Source organism: Arvicanthis niloticus, chromosome 4 (genome assembly GCF_011762505.2).
Source record: "Arvicanthis niloticus isolate mArvNil1 chromosome 4, mArvNil1.pat.X, whole genome shotgun sequence".
NCBI lineage: Eukaryota > Metazoa > Chordata > Mammalia > Rodentia > Muridae > Arvicanthis > Arvicanthis niloticus.
In genome coordinates, this window is record NC_047661.1 from 109,865,560 (window position 1) to 109,891,718 (window position 26,159).

Genomic DNA, 26,159 nt, shown 5'->3' on the forward strand with positions numbered 1-26,159 from the left:
AAATGGATAGAGGGGAGTGAACACAGACTACCACTCCTAATCAAGAAGCTATCTACAATTGACACTCATTTCCAAAGGGAAAATTTGTTTTCTCCAGTGGAGTTTGACTGGATATATTAACCACACTTAAGGGTAGGCCCCACACCCAGCAGTAGATAGCCAACACAATCCAACTCAATGGTATTTTGTAGACTTTTTGTCTTGTGTTGCTTTGTTGGGCATTTTTTTTTTGTCTGCATGTGTATAAATTTTGAGATTGTAAGTTGATTGCAATTCTTCCTTTTCTTCCCTCCAAATCTTCCCATACACCCCTCTCTGCTCTCCTTATAACTCACAATCTCTCACTTTTTTAAACTAAGCTTTTTTTTTTTTTTTGTCTTACTGGTCTTACAGTTTCTTATATTTTTGTGTTTTTACTTTTTTTCTGGGTGTTTTTTCTTTTCTTTTTTAAAAAAATACTCTAATATTTTGTTTGCTTTCTACAAAGAGAGAGAACGGGTGTGGAGCTGACTGAAGGGGTGGGAAGGGTCTGAGAGGAGTCAAGGGAGGAGAGCCATGACTACAACATATTGTATGAAAAGTTTTTTAAGTTAAATAAGACAGGAATAAAAATCTATGTATTTTATTGTATCAAAGCATAACTCCATTTAAAAAGAAGCAGAGCAGGATGTAGCTAACAGTAGGATAAAATACGTAGGCCTCACGACCATTTCTCATCTTAAATCATCTCATAAAACGACAAAGACCTCTCTGATCCATGTTGCCTTATAAAATATTCATGTATTGTAAAACATAGTGGCAGCTAAATAAAATCCTCAAAATTTTTTCTTTAGATATGAAAACATCAAGATAAAATAAATAATCTTAACGCTAATACTGTATAATACAGTTAACACACAGGAGATAGTTGTCTGTATCTGTAATTTAAAAAGCTGCCTGCTGGAAAGAAAGTGTAGGCAGATAGCACTGTCCAAATGAGCTTTCAGAGTCTGCTCACCTCACACCCAAATATAAGGCTATAAGTGATGGCATGATTATAGAACGTAACCATTTTGTTTTGTTTTTGTTTTTTTTCCTTCCCAGTTTTTCTCTTCTAGATCTAGAAGCTCTCTGGTAGGCAACACGATGCACCTTATATAATTCATTCTTATATTTTCAGAGAAAAGAAGGCCAGGGTTTTGAGGACAGTAGACCCTAGCATTTGTTAGTTATATGCTGTAACTAAACAAAGTATAAATTCACTGTTCAGTTAAATCTAAATTCCACTTTTAGAATGCAGAATTTAGCCGGGCGGTGGTGGTGCACGCCTTTAATCCCAGCACTTGGGAAGCAGAGGCAGGTGGATTTCTGAGTTCGAGGCCAGCCTGGTCTACAGAGTGAGTTCCAGGACAGCCAGGACTACACAGAGAAACCCTGTCTCGAAAAACCAAAAAAAAAAAAGAATGCAGAATTTAGAGCAACTGACATATAAATTTTTATGTAAAGTCTTCAAATCAGCAATAAATTTATTTGTTAATTTATGGGACATATATTTAAAAGGAGGATAGTACATGATATGCAAATTCAACCCATCTCAGATTTAAAAAAAGAAAACTCACATCAAAATTTACCATCCTAGATTTAAAAGATCTATAGAAAAGATACATTGCTGAAACTATAAAAACCACAACCACCTTGAGTTTAGTTCTGTTCACGAAGTATGAACATCTAAAGATTGATTATAAAGTGGAGGCTGTGAGGCATAGCCTGGGCTGAGCATCCCACTGACACCATCAGGAAAAGGCGAGGAAATGGTTCTGCTGGGGGAAACTGGCCACTGAGAATGGTTCTTTTGGCAGCTAAGGCTGCAGGGTAGTCCCTCTAAGAAGCCAGGCATCCTGCGCACACGGCCAGAGCACCCCTCTTCCAAGATCTTCCTGGAGCTTTTTCAACAGGCTCAGGATGCTCAGGGCTGCTTCCAGGAACACACCAACTCCCTGGACACCCCTGGGCTTTCCTCATGAGGCCAATGGCAAAGCATCAAGTGTGAGTGCCCGTTCTACACTGGGACACCCACAATCATGTTATTTTTGGGAGAGCAGCTCTCTGGCTCCATAGAAATCACTTGAACAGAGTAGCCGTGTTCTTCTGCTGCTGTAGCTCGGTCCAGATCCACCAGGCACATGCACTGCTTCCCTGAAACAAGGAGACACAGCCTGAGATACTTATAAGCAATGTAATTTTCATGTCTACACAGGAATCTTTGCAGTGACAGAATCCACCAGCACTGTGGCAAAGGCCATCTTCCCCTCAGTAGTGTTACCTTACGCGTAGATTTGATCAGTCTGAGGACACACTTCCAAGATTTATCTTGGCTAGTAATTTCCAGAAGGCTAACTTTTAAAAATGTATCAATAAGAATCTCAAATTGCAATTACACATTCTACTTTATACTTCCGTCAAAAGCCCATTTTAAGACCAATGCTCTGCATTCCTAAAGTCACATTATTAGTAATATTCTTTTAAAAAAATCTGTCTTGAGAAAATCTAAAGTAATACATTGATGGATGACCATCTGAAAGAGATTTCACATTTCTACCTGGAATTTTATAATATAATAAAGAAATGCAAAGTATCTGAGAAAACTCGTAACCATGCTAGTTATTTCCGGCAGATATGTTATGCTGAGTCTATAGATTCTTATTTTCAGAGCTCACCTCATTACGAAATTGATTTTCTATTTCTTTTGAAACGTTTGAGAAACAAAAGAGGAAACCAAGCAAACAGCCTATTTGTTTTCCCTTGGAAGTACAAATGAAAAATTTCAAACATAGATGAGGAAAAACTGAGTTGAGGCTTCTGATACTAAGGCCATTGCTTGCTTTTATATCCGAAGTGTTCTACATTTGATATCTAAGTTTTTCCTTTTCTTGAAAGAAGTTACTGACTGCAGTATCTCATTCCTTCCACTTTTCTTTGATAATTATAACAATGCTTAAACATCACTTTACAGTACAGGAGCTTACTGGAGTCTGCTGAAATGAAGTGACATCAGCAGTCAGTGCACATCACTGAAACAGAAAACCTCTGGTGTAACATGTGGGACTCTTACAGACAAAACAAAAACAGGAATGGATGAAATTAAGCAAGTAAGAATAAACCAGAGACTCAGACTCACAAGGTTGGTGTTACACACTTCCTTAAAAGAACTTGCAGCATGAAGATCAAGCTGTGTTAGAAACTGATACAAAAAGAGGTATCTAGAATTCCATTTAGAAAAAACAACATATCTCCTCACCAACAGCTCTGCAGTTGGTTTCTCTCTGCCCTCAGACATTTCTCTAAGCCTTGTGTGCATGCTTCCCATCTCCTTCTCAGTTCAAATGGAACTTCCCGTCAGAACGGGATGCTCTGCATTCCTGCAGGACCCACCCTGGGTTTACAAGGCAGCTCACTGACTCTTGGCTTGGATCCCAGTGCAGTTAGTTTTTCCTTTTTCATCTTGTAGAAGAATCTCATATTTTCCCATGTTAAGTATCAATACAACTGAAATCCAGTTGTTGGCAACCTACCTTTGGGGGGTTAGTAAATTATCAAGCACGGAAGTGGCAACATCTTCGACAAACTCTGTGGCTTTGTCTGCTCCTCTCCTTTGGCCCCTCCCTTTAGCAATCTTGCCAGATGGGCTTCTGCTCCCACGGTAGCAATCTCCCTCCAGTCACTGCTCTCCCTTGACACGGAACCCTGACATTGATTCACGACAGCAATCGTGACTCTATTGATCTCTCCAGTTTGAATGAGCTCCCCCAAAAGCACATGCTGGAAACTTACTCCCCAGTGCGGAGCCACAATTAGGCATTAGCATGGGGTGGAGGCATGCTGTTACTGCGGGGCCTCCTCTCATGAAAGCCTTTCCCTCCATTGCTTGCTTGTACTCTTGCTCACTCACCCACTCCAGGTCTGCCTTTCTCTTTTGGCATTTGACACCTTCTACAATGTATGACTCACCAAGAAGACTCCCATCAGATTTAACCCTTTGATCTCTAGAACAGTGGGCCAAATTAATTTCTGTTGATTATAAAGACTGAGCCTATATAGAGTAAGATATGCATCTGGTAGAGTTATAACAAGTGCATATTACATTGACTTAAAAAAATCAGAAATGAAAAATCAGAAGGAAGAATAGGAAAATAAACAAAAATGAGAGACTTTAGGCAAGAGATGGCAGTTGTGGGCACAGTGAGAACAGGAAAGGAAGTGCCTTAGCTGCAGGTCTCAGTGCCTTTCCTAGTGGGAGCACCTCATTATGCCGACTTTAGAATATAAAGGTAATTATTTATTATGTAACATCTTGAGTCTGAACTAACTACTTCAGTTGGGCTCAAAGAAATGTCAATCTACGTAAGGACACATGGAAAAAGGGATATTACGTTGGAATTCTAGAGAATACAACAGTGTCCAACGGGGGGTTTCTGAGAAAAAAATTTAAGACAGGATTTAACCCCCACCCACTCATTGTAATCTGTTTTAGACCCCCAAATATCTAGTGATGTGAAGAAGCTGAGAAGTTGTGTTGCAGAAGTGGACAAGAGCTCTGTGTCTGGACCTGATAACTGCGGTCAGAGCACAGCTCTAACAACTACTGGATGAAGACACTCACTCCTGTCATCAGTAAAATACAAATAAGTGTGTCACTCATTTTCTGTGTTTAAGTGTATGATAATGACTGTAATTATTCTCCTAAACAAAAGTTTACTTTTCTAAAATGAAGCTTTGATGGATCTATTTCTTTTAAACAGTGTGGGTAATATATAGTACTACAAATGATGAATTATGGGTCTATGATCAATAATGTTTAAGTATACTTCTGTCTAAGAAAAACACAATATCATTCTTTGTAGATTTCTAGTGAATCAACTTTGGCATATGGAGTTGACATTTACATTTTTGTTATTTTCTTTGTGATTATGGATAGTCCTGAAGTTCACAACACTAAGAAAGATTTAATGTGAAATCTATTCAGTGTATGACACTGAAATGGATTTAAAAACACAGATGCCAACCAAGATGTGACAAGCTGTCATAGTTAGAACTGTTAATGTGCATTACAGTTTCTGGGAAGAAGTTTTCTTAATGATAAATGGACCAGTGTTTTCCCCAAATAGCCCCTATGCACTCACTCCCAGGCATACTGGGCATAGCCTCAGCAGCTGCTTGGTGAAAACACATACCTATAAGTCTCCGCTGGGCTGGAAGCTGGACAGCTGTCTGATCTGCAAATCTGCAGAGGACCATGTGTTCCTAAAAGAAGTATCAACAGCATGTGCATTTATTCTAATTTAGCGATTCAGAGTTAGAAAACACAGAAAACAAAACAAAGCCATGACTTCAATTATTCTGGAGTCATTTAATAAAAAATACTATACAAAATCGAACAGCTGAAAAGAGCAATTCTAAGAATATTGTTCTCAGTGACTTCTTCCCCTCAAGCTGACTGTTTTTCAGATGTATTTAAGAACAGATACAGAGAAAAACTTCAAGCCATATCACCTAGTTATTCTTATCCTATAAACAGGACCAGGTGGTTACATTGTAAAATTATAATGTGTTAAGTGAAAAGATTACTTTTCTTAAATTGTCCTTTCTAAAGGTTATCTGGAACTCTTGCATGGGTCATTAAGAAGAGTATGATGCAGCTTCTCATATTACCCAAGGATAAAGAAGCCAGTTATGGCAGTTTGGATGTAATTGGACCCCATAGGCCCATAAAAAGAGGCAGTGTTAGGAGGTGTGGCCTTGTTGCCGTAGATGTGGCCTCATTGGAGGAAGTGTGTTATTGTGAAGGTGGGCTATGAGGTCTTATATATCCTCAAGCCAAACCTAGAAAGACAGTCTCCTGCCTGCAGATCAAAATGTAGAACTCTCAGCAACTTCTCCAGCACCATGTCTCCCTACATGCTGCCATGCTTCCCGCCATAATAATAATGAACTAAATCTCTGAAATTGTAAGCCAGCCCCATTTAAATGTTTGCCTTTATAAGAGTTGCCTTGGTTGCCGGGCAGTGATGGCGCATGCCTTTAATCCCAGCACTTGGGAGGCAGAGGCAGGCGGATTTCTGAGTTCAAGGCTAGCCTGGTCTACAGAGTGAGTTCCAGGACTACACAGAGAAACCCTGTCTCAAAAAACCAAAAAAAAAAAAAAAAAAAAAAAAAAAAAAAAAAAAAATTGCCTTGGTCATGGTATCTCCTTACATAAATAACACCCTAACCAAGACACCAGTTATTCTCCAGGACTCCTAGCAGAGCTCTGGCTACTCCTCAGGGATATCCCTTTTTATTTAAGAACTGAGGGGATGGGAGGGAGATTGGTACTGTTGTATAACAACTTTAGAAAAGGGGGCATCAATGAAGGAAAAGAAGCCTGCAAAAGGACAGAGGCAGTATTTGTGCAGTAACCTTTAATCTACAAGCAGCTAAACCTGGTCATTAGGCAATAGTATGTGCACACACCGTTTCTTTGACACCTAGAACAGCTGTAGAGCCAAAGTTAAACAGGGTGAACCCAGACTGATCTCTGTATTCTTAGTACTCAGGACAATAAATTTAAAGTCCCTCCTTCCCTAGACAGAGTCTTCCTAGTAGGTTGGCCTCAAACTTGTAATCCTCTTGCCTCAGCCTCTGAGTATGAAGTCTCTATTCTTCAATCAGGTAAATGAAATGTTTGTGGCATTTTTTTTTTTTTTTTAAATAACAAGGGTGTCTTTGTTCCAACTTTTATGTATTAAAACATTTTAAGAATCACTATAAAATTTAACAGCAATGGCCTGGAAATTAATGAAGTGGTTTGAATAAGTAAATTTTTATAAAGCCTCACAAACTGGCTGGCATCTAAATGGGACAGAAGATTTGAGAATTCTATGATCTGAAAAAAGCAAGAAAAAGTATTCCCTTTGTCCACATGGGGTTTCTAAACAGTATATTAGTAACAGGTCATACTGATGCAATCAGAACTTTAGATGGGGTCCGATGCACTGTGCTAAATGTTACCAGTTCTTTCCAGAATTATTTCTGTTCTCTTTAATACAAGGTTCTGGAAGTGCAAGGCACATGCAGGTGTTCTTCGCATCTGCTGGTTAACTTAACATGGAGAAAAAACCCAACCTAATTAGTTCTCAGAATTTTTAAGCACTAAGGAATGAAGCTCTAGGAAGTAACAGGGTACCATTTGCCATAGTATCCAAGAAGGGAAGACATCTCTAAGACATTACACCCGACACCTTTTGAGGCCTGGCTACTACTACTCAAGTAGTTCCCGAGTGCTGGAGTAACAACAGATAAACCCTGTTCACTGGGGAGGAGAGTGGGGCCTGCTCTCCTAGGCCAGGGCACACCACTTCTCTTTACAGCTGTGTAAATTATTTTCCAGCCAGTGAGACCAACGATAGCCTTTTTCATTTCCAGTCCATTCCCCTCATTTTTACTGTGAGTGAAAGAAGGGTGTCCTATGTTTGCCCTGTAAATCTAGTAGTTCCCTAGGAGATGAACCTTGTAATGTGGCCAGTGAAGGCCAGCAATGTTCTGGTTCTAGATGAGGGCATGAGGAGAACTTGCTCTGTGGCTCTCTCTGACTGCTCGCATGGGGCAGTGAGGAAGGAAAGGAGAGTGCTGTCGGTAGGTGGGACAAGGAGGAAGTGGGCATTTAAGAAGCACAAAGACATGTTCAAGAAGGTAAAGCTGTCAAGGTGGTAGAAGTGAGCATTTAAGAAGACTGTACTTCTTAAATAAGGAAATAAGAGTACTAGTGGCCTGGCCCATGAAATGAAACAATGTTCCCTACTGTTTATGTACAAAGTGGAATTACATTAAAATTCAAACTAATTATCAAGCTTTAACAGATCTTTATATTTAGCTCAGACATTACCTTTTATATCATATATGTCATGTTATTGAACAGTTGTTATGTGTGATGTTCAGAAGGATGGAAACTGCTCTGCTCAGATTAGTGGCTCAAAATTATCATTCATTACTTTTGGGAGAAAGATTTCCAAGAGTTTCTTGAGTTTCTGTAAGCAAGAACCGACTGCCTTTGTTCTAGGCCAGAGACTGACAAACTTTGGTACAAACAGCCTGGGAACTACTTTAACCTATGAACAATAAAAATAATATACATGACAAGGACAATGGAGAATACAGAGGACATTTGTATGTGGCCAGTAGAGAGAAAAACACTTGACTTTTTATAGACAATTTCCCTTTATTCCAGATTATCTCTCCAAGCATGTCATTAGAGTGAACGGCCTTGAAGACAGTTTTCCTGTAAAGTGAAAGACAGGCACAGGCAGGCCCATGTCCTGAGAGGCAGGCCTCAGGGGTCAGCATGAAGATGACAGGACTCTGGCTACTGCTACTCCATAAGCTACAGCTGGCTTTTGTCCCTGTTAGGAATCTCTTAATCCTGTCGAATTTACTATGCCAGCTAACTTGTTAACTTATAAGCAGGGGAAAAAATGAATCTCAGATCCTTTCCAACTCTCACTCACTATTCAAAGAGTTAACTGAGTTTAAAATTTTTTAAAATCATACTAGATATTTTTGAGCAATCCATGTATTTTGTAGACAAAATTTGGGATGAGAAAATTATGAAGGATCAAAAGTTGCACTGGAAGGAGTCACAGTGGTGCACATCTATAATCCAGCACTCAAGAGACTGAGGCAGGAGTGCTGCCATGAGCTGGAGGCCAGCTTGGGCAAATAATGAATTCCAGGATAAGAGCCTGTCTCAACAAAATAACAGAACCTTAGATGCACAGTATTCATAGGACATCTAGATCTGTTTAAAAAAAAAAAGGCTTACCTTGTATGATAACGTTTTCTTGAATTTTTCACTAGAGTAGAAAACAAAAAAGAATTAGTTATCATTTTAATGTAAAGAATGTCAAATAACCTGAATTATAAATAATAAAAATATGTATTGTATCTGAAGAATATATAAGGTTATCCCAAATGAAGAACATTTCACCTTGAAATGTGTTTATGGAAAAGTAAGAAGAGAACACCAGAATGTCTTGAACTGAAAGAATGTACTTCGCAGATTGTTAATCCTGTTACGAGAGCACAACCGCTTTTGTCTTTTTCCAACACACAGATTCTGCTGCTTTTCTGTGTGGTTCTATATATGGTGCAGGTGTGGTAAAGCCAATGGATCAGGAGGCAATCGCCAGTGAAAGATACTTTATTCCTCATCACTCCCCAGGAAGGAGTGGAACGCCAGGCAGGCCGTTATGGGGAAGAGCACAAAGCTTCCAGGCATGCATTGGGGCTCTTTGCAACTTTTAAGTAATACACATATCATCATTAAATGCACACACTGCACCTGTCATGCTGTCTCCAGATTCTAGGCAATTAGCCATTAACTCCACTGCCTCTTACAAAGGGTGGTTCTACTTTCACGTAGAGCACAGGGAGGTAAGGAAGCCAATGGACTTCACTGGTCTGGCTCCTAGACAGACTTGCTTCTAACTATATCTAAAAGAAAAGGCAGCGACAGACAGGAGAGCTACTCTTCTTAATCCTGTTCACAAATAATACCTGCCACACTGTGAGAAAGGTAATCAATCTCAAATTCAAATTTCACTGTGACTTTAGTTTTTTTAAAATTAATTAATTAATTAATTAATCAATTTTTTTGAGACACAGTTTCTCTGTGTAGCCTTGGTTGTCCTGGAACTCGATTTGTTGCTCAGGCTGACCTCAAACTCACAGACCTGTCTGCCTCTGCCTTCTGAGTGTTAGGATTAAGGGCGTGTGTCATTGTCACTGGCTTTCACTGAAACATTATTTAAACAAGTCTAGTGTACCAACTCACCCCCATACTGGTGTCTTATGGAAAACACTAAACTTCACCTTTTTGGGAAATTAAACTTGGATGTGTTCTGAATGAACCCGTAACAGCAGGGGCATGTGACGAAGGAAGCTCGCATCTGGATGCAGTGCTCGATCACCATATCTGTTGCTACTCCACAAGCGTGCAAGGCCACCTGGAAAACAGAAGCAGACCTTAGCACCTACTTAAACAACCTGAGTTCAACTCACAAGACCTACTTGACACATGAAGCTAGAAATGATCAAAATGAGCCATAACATAGCACAGCAGAGGGCAACATGCACCTAATTACTGCTGAGTATTTGTTAAAAGGATTCAGAACAACGCGAACAAAAATGGGGATATTTGAGCATTCATGGAAAAAAAAAACAGCAATTGATTATTTAAAATATCAAATGTATGAGCCAATAATGATCTTCAAAAATTCCAAATGAAAAAAAGAAAACTAACTGGTTATTTGTGGTAGATTGCCAGCTCCTTTTGACAAATGGAAACTATTGGGAAAGAACGAATTGTCTTACTATGTGCACTATAGGTCTGGGTAACTATTTGTCGATAATGGAATGTAAATACAGAATGAATGGTGAACTAAATTAATGCCATTCTGTGTTTTTAACTTATATAAGGGAGGTCAGTGATTACAAATGCAGTTAATGTAGAGACAACCAGACACACCATTAGACCGTGTGACACAGTCTGTCCCCAAACTGGGGCAGAATCTAATTATGTATGGTCAGCGTAACATGTGAGACAGGATGTGTAGAGTAGCATCCGAGGGTGGAGAACTGTAAGGACATGTGACCAGGCTTTGCACATGAACTGCAGAGAAACAAATGAGCCAGGGGCGGTCCCCTAAAGACACCGCATCCAACACCTAGAACTTCCAGCCAGGGCAGAAAAACTTTTGCAGATGTGACTATGGTTACAGTTCAAAGATTGTCCTCAACAATATGGGTGGATTCAATCTACTTACATGCGCTCTTAAGAGCAGAGAATTATGTAAGGGAGGGACCCAGGGAGACAGTACAGAAGATCAGAAAAAATGAAACCAAAGCCTGGACAGCACACAGTAGGCTTCCACAGGAAGAGAACCAGGGAATATGGGTGGCTTTCACAAGCTGAGGACTCTTGGCCACAGCCAGGAGAGAAACATGGATCTTAGTTACATAACTGCAGGAAACCAAGTACTAAGTGTTAGTATTCTGTCTAAACTCCAGCTCCACAATTACCTGGCAACAGCCAGGTAGGCCTGCTGCCTCCTCCTCTCTCTCTTACTCTCTTACTCTCTTGCCTCGAGCTTCTCTGTCCCCTCCCCACTTCTCTTCCTCTCCCTCCTCGTGGTCATTGCCGGCCTCTACTTCTCTTCTTTCTCTCTCTTCTATTTTCTTCCCCCGACCTTTGCCCTGTCTCCTGAATAAACCTCCCCCCTTGGGACCCTGTGGTCTGGAGGGGTCTGTTTTGAGCTGCAGTCAGTCATCTAATGCTAACAACTAACACTAAGTACCTCAGTGAGTCCGCAGACAGAGTCAGCTGTACATTGACTGCCAGTGAACTAAATTTATGACCTACATAACTGCTAGACAATACATGGTACTTCAAGATGCCTTGTTTGTGGTATCTTGTCAGCGCAAAATAGAAAAGGAAAGCCATTCACAGTAACCATTTTAATTTTTAAAAGTTAAAAATCCTTTATTATAAAATATTGCAAAGAAAAATAATCATACTCTGAAATCAATCAGACCTAAAGCCCATACATGCCAAGTTTTATATCATCTTTCAGTTCTGCACTGGGTCATCTTGTTAAGACAGAAGGCTCTGGCTCAGAGGGCCAGGGCACACCTTGTCTTTCTAAAGAGGTCACAGGAGTTGGGGGTAGCACTCTGCTCACAGCACTGGTTTAGAGAGTTTCCGAAGCAAACCTGGATGTGAATGACTGTGTTGAGCAATTTGCCTTTTATTTCAATATTAAAAGCTTACAGTTCCAGAAATGGAATAATTTACTCTTTCACTATTCCATTCATTAAAAAATCTCTAAGGTCTTCTTACTTATCATATGGTGCTAGTTATGAAGAATATAATATAAAAACTGTGGTTCCTTTTCTATGCTCTGTTATAGTACCAGTGGAATCTAAAGTCCTACGTCTATCAATCAATTGAATAAATTTGAACAAACCTAAAATGCTGGTTATGACTATTAATGTGTAGACACATTAGTACAACAATCAGACAATCAGTACAATTAGTACAATCAGACAACACATGGCATAAACAGAAGCAGAACACTACACAAGGAAATGCATAGAAGCCGGGTATAAGATCCAGTAACACATGGTGGAATGTCTGTGACCTTAAAGAAAGGGTTTGCCGCCCCATGAGGAGAGCAACAATACCAACCAACCAGAGCTCCCAGGGTCTAAACCACCAGTCTGGGAGCACACAGGGAGGGACCCATGACTCCAGCCTTATATGTCGGGGAGGATGACAGTGTCAGGCATAGGTGGGTGAGGAAGTCCTTGGTTCAGTGAAGGCTGGACATCCCAGTGTGGGGGAAATCGTGGGTGGGGAGGTGGGAGTGGGAGGGTGGGTGGGAGCATATCCTCATAGAAGCAGGGGGAGGGGGATGGGATGGAGGGTTCCTGGGTGTGGGGGAAAGGGGATTACATCTGAAATGTAAGTAGAATACCCAATAAAAAATTAAAAATAAATAAATAAAAAAGTATACATTTTCAAATGTATACTTTTTTTCTCCTATAATCCAAACAGGTGGTAACCATAATCTGAACTTCACTTTTAAAAATATATTTATTTTTATTTAAAAAAAAAAGAGAGAAAGTACAGAGCCCAGCATGGTGGTGTACACCTGTAAATTCCAAGACTTGGGAGGGGTAGGTGGGTCAGGAGCTCAAGGTTATTCTTGGCTCTATAATGAGTTCAAGGCCAGCCTGAACTAAAGCTGTCTCAAAAAATAAAAGACAAGCACAAATATAGAAGTATAGACAGAGAAAGGTGGGGAAGGTCATGAGGAGGAGGGCCTTGTAGAACAGAAAGGATTAGAGAAAGAAGAAGATGGAGACTATCACCTATACTGGTCAGAAAGCAAGCACAACTGAGTGTCCAAATCCAGTGATCACTCTACAATGCAATCTGAGGCTCAGGGAACATCGTGGGTGATGGCATGACCATATTAAGAGCCATAAGAGAAGGCCAACTACTGTGAGGTAATGTCTTCTAATAGTGACAGCCATGTTGCACTCATGAAATCTTAACACTGTGGTCTCCGAAACAAGAGCCACACAATAAGAGCAGCAGCTGATATACCAACATAGACGGGAAAGCCTCACAAACCCCTAGTCCTGGATTAAGGGCTACAGGTAATTAATTAATGGCTGCTAAGGGAGGGATGTCTTCGCCAAGGAGCAGCCTCTGTACAGGTTACATAATCCCAAGTGGTCACCCTAAACACATATACATACAAGCAATGACACTAAATGACTCAGCAGGCTGTATTCACATAAACAATAATAAACAAGGAAGAGGTCACAAGTTGAAAGGGACTGGGGGGAGGCTTAGAGGGTATAGAGAGTAGTATGAAAATAATGTAAATACACTACTCAAAAATATTAATACATCTTAAAGTAAATTAAAATAGTACTGTTATACTTTTATAAATAATTTTTGATTAAAAACATTCTTTAAATGTTTAGTAATTAATACTTATTCAAATTAGGGGTCATAGATATCAAAATAATAAAAATTCAAAAAACCTTTTTTAGATGCTTCTTATTTTGGAAAAAATATATTTTTCCTCATGTCATATATGAGTCTTTAAAATCAAAACCAGAATTAATAAAATGGTATTCATATAATAATGAAATATTTGTTTTGAAGGAAAAATACAAATAATCTACAACTGACAATGGTTCCATTTATCTATTTATTTACTTACTTACTTATTTACTTTATGGTGATGCAAAAGTAATATACATTCAGTGACCAACACCATGTTTGAACTTGATCCTTCCTAGGCTAACAGTACACACAATGAGCCTCACTGTGTTGCTAGACGGCAGCCCAGCTCAGATCTTAGTCAGACATGTGATCACAGAGCACAAGGGCAGTTCTTACAGATTTGGTATAACAATCTATGATACTCTGTAGGTTAGTGTGTCATGCGCATTTCCTACCTATGGCATACTGTTGGGTACCACTCTATCAATGTTGGAACCCGCACTGCCAAAAGTTGTGCGGGCTAAGTTGTTAGAGCCAGCACTGCCCAAAGCTGCTCCGGTCCGAGGGTCGGGGGTTCAGCAAGAGAGAGAGAGAGTGAGGACGGACAAAAGGAATGGAGACCAGACAGAGTATGATTCATTCCCGCTTATTCTTCAGTCTCTCTTCCTAGTCCAAGTCTTAAGTCTTGAGTTCCTAGTCCCTAGTTCCTAGTCCCTACTGCCGCTAAGTTTCAAGTTACTTTTTCCAAGCGCTAAGTGCCTAATGTCTAATTCCAAGTTCTTCCTCCAAGTGCTTAATACTTAATACCTAATAATCTGTTGCTTTCTTCTGAGTTCTCTAGTCCAAGTGTCTTCTTCCTCAATGCCTAATTCCTACTCCAAGTTGTACTGAACTCTTCTGTCTGCCTCTCACCTTTTATTTGTCTCACTTCTAAGCCACACTTTTAAGTCACGCCTTTAAGTCATGCCCTTAGGCCTTGTCTCTAAATCTGATCTTTAAGTCACACCCTTAAGTCTCGGCTCTAAATCACAGCTTTAAGTCTCACACACCCAAGGGAAGATCCTGGGTATCTAAAACAAGATGTTATCAGAGTGTGCTCAGCTGTTGCAGGCTATTGTAATTAAATCTCTTGTCAGGGTATATGGCTCAAGATGGCTGCAAGGATGATAGCTGCCTTAGGCTCCCCACAGCAAACTATTATTGGCTTATCAGGATGTAAGTCCATAAAAGTCAAGGAGCATGTATCCATAGCACATGAAAAGAAATACATATGTTTATAGTCTTTTAACATGTATTCCACATATTGATTTGTATATATTTTGCTTACATGTTTGTGAATATAAAAGTAACATATTAAGTGTAATTTCTTAAAACAGTAAAACCAATAAGCAAAAAAGACATTATAACACACAAGGGGCAGCCAAAGTAATATAGAGGGGAAAATCCATGATAGATATATAATAATGAAATATGGAGAAAAATACTGACTCTAGAAATACATATTATAATTGATGTTGCTGAATTATATACTTGGAAATTATAAGAATATCAGAATGACTTCACACCTATAGCCCCAAAGGATGAACAAGCAGGATCAGTGAGGTGAACATGTCCTGCTTGAGAGGTGAGCACAGTATGATAGATCACTGCTATCTCAAACCTTTTATCATATCTACACAGGACAGAAGTTGTAGACCTGTTGGGCTGAAAAAAAGGACACAAAACCTTCAACATTTTCAGTAGTCATTGTTCAAGATGTGAATTTTAGTAACAAAAATCAAGTACTACAGTTTCTGAACTCCAGGAGTGGGGAACAGTTCTAGCCAGTAAGTTGTGAGCACACAGTAGGGATGAGGCAGTGACCCAGCAATACATCAAAGTGCTTTGAAAACCATGGAAAGATCTAGCATAGTTACATACATTACAGAAGTAAGAATATGCTGTAACTAGGAAAAAAATATGCCAATGTTCAGTCAAAGAAGAATCTATATTGTATTGACTCCCCAAGGTTCACACAAGCATAAACCAGCATTTGTGTGTGTGCATAGATAAGTAATACAGACCAAAAGGCATTTATAATACTTATCTCTCTAGTATACAAGAGTATGTATTCAAGAGATGGCTTTTTCATATTACTATTTTGAGAATGTATTCATATTAAATAAAACATTTTAAGTGATTAGAATTATTAGCAAAATATTAGACCTTTAATGAAGTATAAATCCCACAAAAATCTAAAACCTGAAGAATAAGTCAGCTATGAGCTGGCCTCTGAATTATTCTTAATATAACTTGGTCTAAGGATTCAAAGTTAAAACCACAATACTTGGAAACTCAAAATAACCTGTAGCTATCAAATCTGTGTTAAAGAGACATTATCTAAAGGCAATTTCAATGTTTACAGGTTATTAACAAGTTCTTCTTCCCTTATATTTTTCACTTTGTTTTATGCTCTTTGCTGGTTCATACTGCTAAGACTCTGTGCTAACACTGTTCTCGGTCCTGATCCCGTCGTGCTTGTGCAAAGATAAGCATATATTATCTGTCACACATGGACAAGGGCTAGAGTGGAATAATGAGTGTTATGCTACACTGGGCAGGTAAAGTGTAAGAAGCTATAAATTTCTTTGTTTAGGAAAGAATACAGAACTGATTTCTTTAGTTGATCTAAGGACTAAAATTATTATTTAGCTAATTAGAGAAACTGAAATTATGGACTACTTACCCCAATGTTAAACATTCCTGTAAAATACTCCATATTTGCTTGAATGAACCAAATATTGCTTAACCCAAGTTCGTCACTTCTCTTCTTAGCACGGATTAATGATAATTCCTTGTTCTCTATTAATATAACCTAGATGTTATACAGAAAAAAAAAATCCTGTATATACCATAACACAATTCAGACATTAGCGGCCAGCATTATTACTATACTTCATATCTTTAAAAAGTAGAATGTCTTTACTAATTCTCTATCCTGTTTGACAGTTCACCTGGTACCAAAATGAACAATGTATTGAACTTTCGAAGTTAGCGTGGAATGATGTAAGTGAAGGAAAGAGAAACGACAGTGTGCTCTGTGCTCAGTTAAGACAGGCGAGGGTAATGAGAACTCATCTTTGATGACTAAGGCAGACTTTTATGGAGAAATAATTATTAATGGAGGTCTCAAGAATGAACAAAATCAGATAGGGGAATGGCTCAGCCTAAGGAAGATCATGGTATATCAGTATTAAAGACTGAGAAAACTAATAGTGTTTGGCACAGTGCACGGTAACAATGAGAGTGACAAAGGCAGGCAGGAGGAGGGAATGGAGAATGGTGGAAGAGAGGATGGAGGGCCATGTCGTGTGCAGCTTATGATAAAGAAGGCTCCATCAGCTGCAGTGAACAGTGGGGATTGGTGGAGGCAGGCCAGAGACTGACAGGAGCTTCCTACAGTAACCACAGAGAATTAATACATTTTATTACTGTCATTATTACCTTTGGGCGGTTTTTTTTTTTTTGTTGTTTGTTTTTGTTTTTTTTGCCTTATGTACACTCTATAGAAAAATACTTTATCACTTTACATAAAAAAAACCCGATACACAGCTAAACCTTCTAGTTTCACCTAGCTGAAGCCCTCTCCCAGCCAGTCTAAGTTTCCAGGAGAATCACTAGGAATGGAAAACAGTGTTCCACCCACACTGCTCCTCAGGCCTCTGTGAGCTCGTCCTCTCCCTGAACTCGGTGACCCTTTAACACAGCTCTCTCGTGTTGTGGTGACCTCCAACCATAAAATTATTTTGTTGTTACTCCATAACTGTAACTTTGTTACTGTTATGAATTGTACATAAATTTTTCTGGAGCTAGAGGCTTGCCAAAGGGGTTGCGGCCTACAGGTTGAGAGCTGTTGCTCTAGGGAAAGACAACAAACCCACCCCAGTCATTTTCCCATCAGGAGTCTGCCTGTCAGGCATCAGCTGTCTATCTGACTGGAGAGCTAACTCTGCTTTAGTTGAATTATATATATACATTTTAAACGACACTTTATCACCAAATAGTTTATGTTAAAATGTGGTCCTTGGAAATCTTTCTTTCTTTCTTCTTTCTTTCTTTCTTTCTTTCTTTCTTTCTTTCTTTCTTTCTTTCTTTCTCTTTTTCTTTTCTTTTTTTTTTTTTTTTTTTTTTTTTTTTTTTTTTTTTTTTTTTTTTTTTTTTTTTCGAGGCAGGGTTTCTCTGTATAGCCTTGGCTGTCCTGGAACTCACTCTGTAGACCAGGTTGGCCTCAAACTCAGAAATCCACTTGCCTCTGCCTCCCAAGTGCTGGGATAAAAATATTTCTAGTTTGTGTTGAAAATTAAGTTAGTTATATCATATGCTTTTTATTCAATAATGTAATAGGTATCTTTTACCTAAACACATACACTTTAAAAAATACTGATAACTCTACTGTGGTCTTACTTGCCTTTTACCCCCAATCAAGATTCTGACCTTAGGAGTTCCAAGGAAAGTGTGCCACATAGTTGACTTGAATAAATAATTAGGAATTCGAAGAGTTCAGATGAGGCCAGATGTGGCCCGAGTTGTGCAGAGCTAAACTGTCCGTTTCCTGCATTATTAACCTTACCTGGCATGAGGGCAGCATATGGGCAAGAACAATTCCAACATGGCCCTGAAAGTAAGACAAAACAGTTAACGTTGGTTCCACAGCTTTTGTTCATTGTTAGACAATGACCTTGCCAAATAAAATCATGACCTTGAAAGATGTAGCAAGGTCTCATGATCTTGGAAAGGCTAAAGGACAAGAGGAGACATACGATACCCCACCACTGCAGAAATCCACAATTCTGTCTCCAGGTTTGGCTTGATTTATCACCAGATAGGCAAGGTTGTTTAACTGTTGCTGCTTCCTCAAAGCTCGGTCAGTGGACATTTTACCTGGGGAAGATAAGGGATGAAGAAAACAGTTAAGGTCATGAGGGACCAATGAGACCGTGAGAATGGGCGTACTGTTAGGACAGACAGGAGTGTCATATGTGCGTGTATACATACACACACATGAAAGAGGGAACTACAGATTTCATGTAATTACTGTGAGAGAGCTAGTGATGTAGAACTCAGAGATTAGCTTTAGCTGTGATGATATTCTTTTAATAATAAGTACTTGGATACTTGACCCCAGTTGCTATAGGCATTTAGAGATGTTATAGTACATTTAGGAGGGGAGCCTTGTGGGAAGAAGTGTATCACTGGGAGGCAGGGAAAACTTTAGTGTTTACACACTACTCTACTTCCCATCATCTCTCTCTCTGCCTCCTGTATGGTGGTGATGCTGTGACCAATCTGCTTCCTGTTCCTGTTGTATGCTTTCCAAGCCAGAGTGCACATTCCCTCTGGAACCAAAAGCAAAACTAAATTGTTTCTGGTCCTGGAATTTTATCATTGCAACCAAACAGCAACTAATGCTATCCAACTTGTCCTTCAATGAAGACAAGATTCTTTTAGAGAATACAAGTAATATTTGAAACATTAAATTCAGAATCATAAAGGGTTTAATCAATTTGAATCCATGAAGAAACTTTAGTCCTTCATTTCTCTCAGGGATATACTGTAAAGACTACCAACTTCAACACTGCTTAAACTTCCTTATAAAGTTATAAGAACATTTTAATTATTTGTATATCCTTGAACTCTAATTTCTTTTGGTGGGACCCTGAGAAACCAGGGAACATAGGTGTCACACAGTCTGCACTACATCAGTGGTTATTGTATTGAGAGGAAAAATGGATTTTCTTATTTCACATCAAAGTTTCCTTCCCTCATGAGTCATACATCAAAAGTTAATGCAATTAGGAACTAAAGATGGGCATTTCCAAGTACGGGGCCAGCAGTGTTAGAACAGTGTAACCTTTCTTTCAAAGCCTACTGTGGCAGTCCCAAAACATCCTTAGAAGATGAATGGCATTGTTGTTTGTTTTATGCATAAAACACATTCCATTAGTGTGGTAAAAAATATGTACTGATATTGAGATTTTCCTGTTCTACTTTAACAGAAAAAGATAGAATCTCTTTCTCTTTTCTTTTTTTTTTCTCCTATTTTACTTCTTTCTTGTGTTACTAAATCAACATTTAAAATTAGGAAAATTTTATTAGAAAAAAAGAAAATTATAATCTTCAACTTCAAAAGTAACATTTACATGCATTTAGACACATCTCAAATCCTTAGCTATATATGCACACACACACACACACACACACACACACACATACACACACACACACACACACACACACACACACACACACACACAACATCTTTTGATGTCAGGGCATTTATCTCTAAGCATAGAGTTTAATGGCACATAGTATTCCACTGATAATACATACAACATGATTTCAATAACCTGGGTTCTATTTTGACAATATGATTATAATCAGGCAGCTGAATTTTTACACATTCTCGATTATTTACCATGTCTAACTTAAATCTCAAACATTAAGAGTTTGACTATCTAGTGACATCATTTGTAAGGAGAGTTTAATGTGGCTTTTTATTTTAAAAGAATAATTATTTCCCTCTAATAACATAATTATAAACATTTATACATACAATAAATAACCACTCTTGCAGTATTACCCTTCATGAAAAGCGCCCAAGCTTTATCATGACAACTTTCAAACACACAGCACACCTGAAACAATTTAGCAGTGAACACTTTTGCATTAGTTTTCATTATTGCAACAAAATACCCAGGACAGGCTTACTTATGAGGGAAAGGTGGTTCATTTATCACGTTAGAGGCTCAGAGTCCAACCATGACATACTTGCTATTGTGAAGGAGGACCACAGCAAATGACAGAAGAACAGAACATAGCAGCTGAGGCAGAATGCTCCAGACTCAGATATCAGGGTTGGGCTGGCTTCTTAAGTTAATAAATAACTCATTTATTAACTGATTGGTTTACTGTATGCATCTGTATGCTTATGCCATGGAATGTGTGAAGGGGTCAGAAGACAACTTGCTTGGGAGTCAGTTCTCTTACTTTATGATGTGGGTCTTAGGAATAGACCTTAGGTCATCAGTCTTGGCAACAAGCATCTTTCCTAGCTTAACCAGCCTGCTGTCCCATGCTCAGACTTGTATAACAACTTTTCCTTTTTAGAACTTACCAGGAGACCAGCACATCCATCTTGGAACAGTAACCTAGTGACCTATGATCTCCCATTAGTAATACCGGCTACAAAACATCAAAGCCATGGCAGACTTTATGCCTGTTATGTAGCTTCTGCCATTAACGATTCATTGTATGTGATGCATCATACTACTGTCTGTCCTGTTAACAATCCCAATTTGGTTCAATTTGGAATAAGAGTAGAATATGGGCTATGAAGGTTGGTGGGTAAAGGTGCTGGCCTCCAGGCCTGACAGTGGCCTGAGTTTGATCTTGAGACCCAGTGGTGGAAGGAGGAAACCAACTCTTCCATGCTGCCCTATGCTCTCCAGCGCACCTCAGGAAACACACATGCACACACACAATTAAAATAAAAATCAAGGAGAAGGAAAATGGCAGAATCAGAAGACAAAACACAATTAATTCTACTTTGAGCATGGTCTGAGGGCTAGAGTCCCAGATGCTACTGCTGCTGCTGCGTGTCCACAGTGAAGCAGAGTGAACACAGATACTTCTGTCCTTGCCCTATTTGTGGACGTTCATAAGAGAAAGTCAAAAGGAATTTTTTTTTTTTTTTTTTTTTTTTTTTTGGTAAAAATTACTTGACTGAAAAGGAAAAAAAATCAATAAATAGAGTGTCTAGCTGTGAATCATATAAAGTGCTTCTAGGAAAACCTTAGACTGGCCTAACTCCCTATGTGTGTTTCAAAATCAAGCTCTTATAAAGATTTGCCTTCATAAGACTGTCTTTCCAAATAAAGACGTCTATGCCAAATTGAAGGGTGAGGACAAAGTGCTTTTCAGATTTGTGTTCAAGTGGAGGGACTACTAGGTACACACAGTATTCACAAAGGTTGAGCTAAAATTACAGCAGCCAGGTCCCTACATACTTTAAAAAGTACCTCCAATAGAACATTCCTCTTCTCATTCCAGATTTATAAATATTACTAAGCTTTGGAAACATGAACAAGATCTCAAGTATATTCCACAAGGTATTAATTTAAAAATCAAATTCTACTTTGTATTTTTTATTCAGTGTTCTTGTATCTAAAAAATATAAAATTTTAATCTACTTTTAGCTTCAATACAAATGACAGTCCTGCTACTGCAGTGGAAAAAGAATCCAAGCAGAGGGCATTTGAATACACATGATGTTATGACTCTTCTGTAATGGGATCTTTGTCTTATTCACATTAGGATGTATTTGATTATTCAGACAATGTAATTGCCTTGTTGCAGAGTGAGGAAAACAAGGTTTTTAGGTCAAAGAAAACACTTGTTTTAAAAAAAAAACCCAACACATGGTGAAGGGCTTACACTGTGCCTGGAAGCCTGCTGGGGTTTGGGCCGTTTTCAAGGTTTTCTTTCTTGATTTGAAGCACCAATGTACCCTGGATGTTACAACTTGCTTATAGCAGAGCACTGGTTCCTTCTGGTCTGGGCCTGAGCACTGAGCAGATCCCCCCTGCCCCCAATTTCACAGAACCCAGAGGAAGTGGGCCTCCCAGGAGCTCTAACCTGGGCAGTATCTTAGGTAAGAAGACACCAATACATGCCCCAAACAGGGAGTAACTGGGACCCACTATGAACCAGGAAGTCACTCCTGGCCTGGAGCACTGTTTCCTTCCTGTCTGCGCCTGAGCACTGAGCAGATCTTGGGCCTCAGCTCTAACCCCAGTAGTAACACCCACTCCACACAGTTCTGAATCAACCAATATAATAGGAAAGACAGGCTCCAGTTAGAGACAAGGCAGGTAGCACTAAGGAGATCCAGATGGCGAAAGGCAAGCGCAAGAACATAAGCATCAGCAACCCAGGGTACTTGGCATCATTAGAACCTAGTTCTCCCACACAAGAAAGTCCTGAATGCCCCATACCACTAGGAAAGCAAGATTCAGATTTAAAATCACTTCTAATGATGATGATAGAGAACTTTAAGAAGGGCATAAATAACACTCTCAAAGAATTTGAGGAGAGGAAACACAAAAATTCCTTAAAGAATTACAAGAGAACACAACCAAACAGGTGAAGGAAGGACACTGTCAATAGGACAAAATGGCAACCAACAAATTGGGAAAAGATCATTACCAATCCTACATCCAATAGAGGGCTAATATCCAATATATACAAAGAACTCAAGGAATTAGACTCCAGACAACACAATAACCCTATTAAAAACGGGGTACAGAGCTAAACAAAGAATTCTCAACTGAGGAAACACGAATGGCCGAGAAGCACCTTAAGAAATGCTCAACATCCCTAGTCACCAGGGAAATGCAAATCAAAACAACCCTGAGATACCACCTTACACCAGTCAGAATGGCTAAGATCAAAAACTCAGGTGATAGTAGATGCTGGCGAGGATGTGGAGAAAGAGGAACACTCCTCCATTGTTGGTGGGATTGCAAGCTGGTACAACCACTCTGGAAATCTGTCTGGTGGTTCCTCAGAAAATTGGACATAGCATTACCTGAGGACCCAGCTATACCACTCCTGGGCATATACTCAGAAGATGCTCCAGCATATAACAAGGACATATGCTCCACTATGTTCACAGCAGCCTTATTTATAATAGCCAGAAGCTTGAAAGAACCCAGATGTCCTTCAACAGAGGAATGGATACAAAAATGTGGTACATTTACACAATGGAATATTACTCGGCTATTAAAAATAAGGAATTCGAGAAATTCTTAGATAAATGGATGGAACTAGGAAATATCATCCTGGGTGAGATAACCCAGTCACAAAAGAATACACATGGTATGTACTCACTGATAAGTGGATATTAGCCCAGAAGTTTGTAATACCCAAGATTCAACTCACAAACCACATGAAGCTCATGAAAAGGAAGACCAAGTGTGGATGCCTCGGTTTTACTTAGAAGGAGTAACAAAATACTCAAGGGAGCAAATATGGAGACAAAGTGTGTGACAGAGACTGAAGGAGGGGCCGTCTGGAGACCATTCCACCTGGGTATCCATCCCATGTGCAGTCACCAAAGGTAGACACTGATGTGGATGTCAGGAAGTGCATGCTGACAAGAGCCTGATATAGCTGTCTCCTTAGAGGCCTGCCAGAGTCTGACATATTCAGAGGCAGATGCTCACAGCTAACCATTGATCTGATCAAGGGGTTCCCAATGGAGGAGTTAGAGAGAAGACTGAAGGAGCTGAAAGGGTTTGTGGCCTCATGAGGAGAGCAACAATACCAACCAACAGAGCTCCCCAGGGTCTAAACCACCAGCCTGGGAGCACATAGGGAGGGACCCATGACTCCATCTGTATATGTAGGGGAGGATGGCCTTGTTGGGCATAGGTGGGAGAGATCTTTAGTCCCATGAAGGCTGAACACTGAGTAGGGGGGAATTTGAGGGTGGGGAGGTGGGAGTGGGGGGGTAGGTAGGAACATATCCTCACAGAAGCAGAAGGGGGGATGGGGGTTCCTGGGTGGTGGTGGGAATGGGGTAAGGGGATAAAATCTGAAATGTAAATATAATATCTAATAAAAAAAGAAAAAAAAACTTGCTTATATAAAAACGTTCAGAAAATGGTTGGGTTAAACACATTAAACTTTACTGAAGACTTTTTTCTTGTTTTGTTTTCAAAGCATTTCTCTAAGCTACAGAAAACAATCACATTGTATCAACTTAAAAATAAAACTATTCTAAAGAAAAAGACTGAAAATTAATAGTTTAGTGGCTTTAAAAACACACCTACTTGAGAAACTACAAAATCAGGAAAGCAAAAGCAAATTTACTCCACATCTCTGTCCTTAGCACCCTTCTAGAAAGCTGGTGAATCAACTGAAGAACAGAGCACCTTTGATTATAGATCAAAGGGAAGACAATCATGAATTTCAACTTTTCCCCAAGAGGCCTGATTAAGAGTGTTAAGAAATTCTTTTATCGTGCTGAATAGGGCTTAGAGTGAAGCCCAGGTCTCTTCTTAGAGTAGCTAAGGTTGCTTTCCCTGGAGCAGTAACCTACTACATGCCCACTAGTCACTGTAAGCGGTCCTTTGGGCTAAGAAGTGTTTTGCAGGCTGACATCACTAATCTTCCTGGACACATAGATCCCAGTGACCATATTCTTCAGTAGTGGGTGCTTAGTAACTGTCTCGTACCTCTATGTCCACCCGCACACCCTATGGTTCACTCTATGAGATCATTAACCGTAGTGTCATGTGACCATGGTTGGATCACATGATCTTCACTAGTATAATTTCACTGCATATAAGATTAGAGTACTTGACGATTATTACCACAAAAGACAGAGACGGAAATTCATAATCTTAAGAGGCTGCCCTATACTTCCTAAATGAATAAACCACACAACACACAGGTCAGGCAACCAACATGGCCTGTACAAACAACTGCTCCAGAAAATGCTAGGGATACAAGCATGATAATACACGGTTTCTACCTTAGTGGCCTTTACTACAGATAGCTTGTTTGCATTAGTATAGTTTACTTACTGTAGGAGAACCCAGAAGAGCTTATGAAATGGACTTTGTTAACAACGTTGTACAACATATGTAAAACAGATTTAATGACATGCACATATCTGCTAAGCATCTAAAATGTTTTAGAACACTTTCTGCTGCTAGGTCTCTGTAATCTAGGGAGCACCTGCACATTTATTACAGCGTTACCTGGAGACTCTCAGGCTGCTGAGTAAAGGACAGTTTCTGTAGTTTACAAGCGAGGACAATGCACATTTCCAGACAATTACCAGCTGCTTACAGTCGCAGGCTGGGACTCAAGGGAGGACTGCTAGTATCAGTTTCTTCCCAACATGACACGTTACTCCTTAAGTAGATGAGCGACCGTTAGAGCTCAGTGCCATCATTACCTCATGTGCTAGAGCTCAAGAAAACGAGGTGTGTTTTCCATAGAAATTACCTATTAGGGAGAAATTTAATTCTTCAGAATCAGTCATAAAATATATTTTATTTCAGTTTTCGTTCTAAGTGAAAATTCATGTAGCAGGCTTAACAGTAAAAAAAAAGGCTCAGTTTATATTGTGAAAGTCAATTTTGGAATAAGGCATTAGAGGTCTCATAAATCATATTTAATAAATTGACCTTGGAGTGTCACCATTTCCAAAAAGCCATTTCTCCACTGTGGGACTTTAGTAACCTTTTGGATTTTATAGAAAATGGCACAAGAGGTTGAGCCATCAATCTGTGGCAAAATCGGATTATTTAGGAAGAAAGAAATGAAAACAGATTGAGAAGATCTTCCTTCAATGGTACAGTATCGCAGATGCAGACTAAAAATAGCATGCACCCTCACCTTTCCAGATCCAACTCTCCGCGGTCCATTAAAAGGCTGACAGTAAGAATGTTTAGGTATAGTGCGTAAGACCGGAACAGCTGAACAAAGTACAGGCATCATATTTGGAAGTCAAAGGTTC

General features: G+C 39.4%; 1 protein-coding gene across 2 annotated transcripts in view; it reads right to left on the minus strand.

Annotated features, from left to right (window-relative positions):
• Positions 1–1,485: 1,485 nt before the first annotated feature.
• Positions 1,486–26,159, minus strand: part of Gstcd (glutathione S-transferase C-terminal domain containing) — an 85,371-nt gene continuing 60,697 nt past the window's right edge. For both annotated transcript variants that reach the window (XM_076933266.1, XM_034500222.2), the window contains 7 exons: positions 18,396–18,511; positions 18,201–18,245; positions 16,317–16,445; positions 9,883–10,016; positions 8,834–8,864; positions 5,211–5,280; positions 1,486–2,175 (listed from right to left, as the gene is read on the minus strand). In XM_076933266.1, coding sequence (XP_076789381.1) covers positions 2,039–2,175; positions 5,211–5,280; positions 8,834–8,864; positions 9,883–10,016; positions 16,317–16,445; positions 18,201–18,245; positions 18,396–18,511 — 662 coding nt within the window. In that variant the 3' untranslated portion in view covers positions 1,486–2,038. The remainder of the gene's footprint in view (positions 2,176–5,210; positions 5,281–8,833; positions 8,865–9,882; positions 10,017–16,316; positions 16,446–18,200; positions 18,246–18,395; positions 18,512–26,159) is intronic.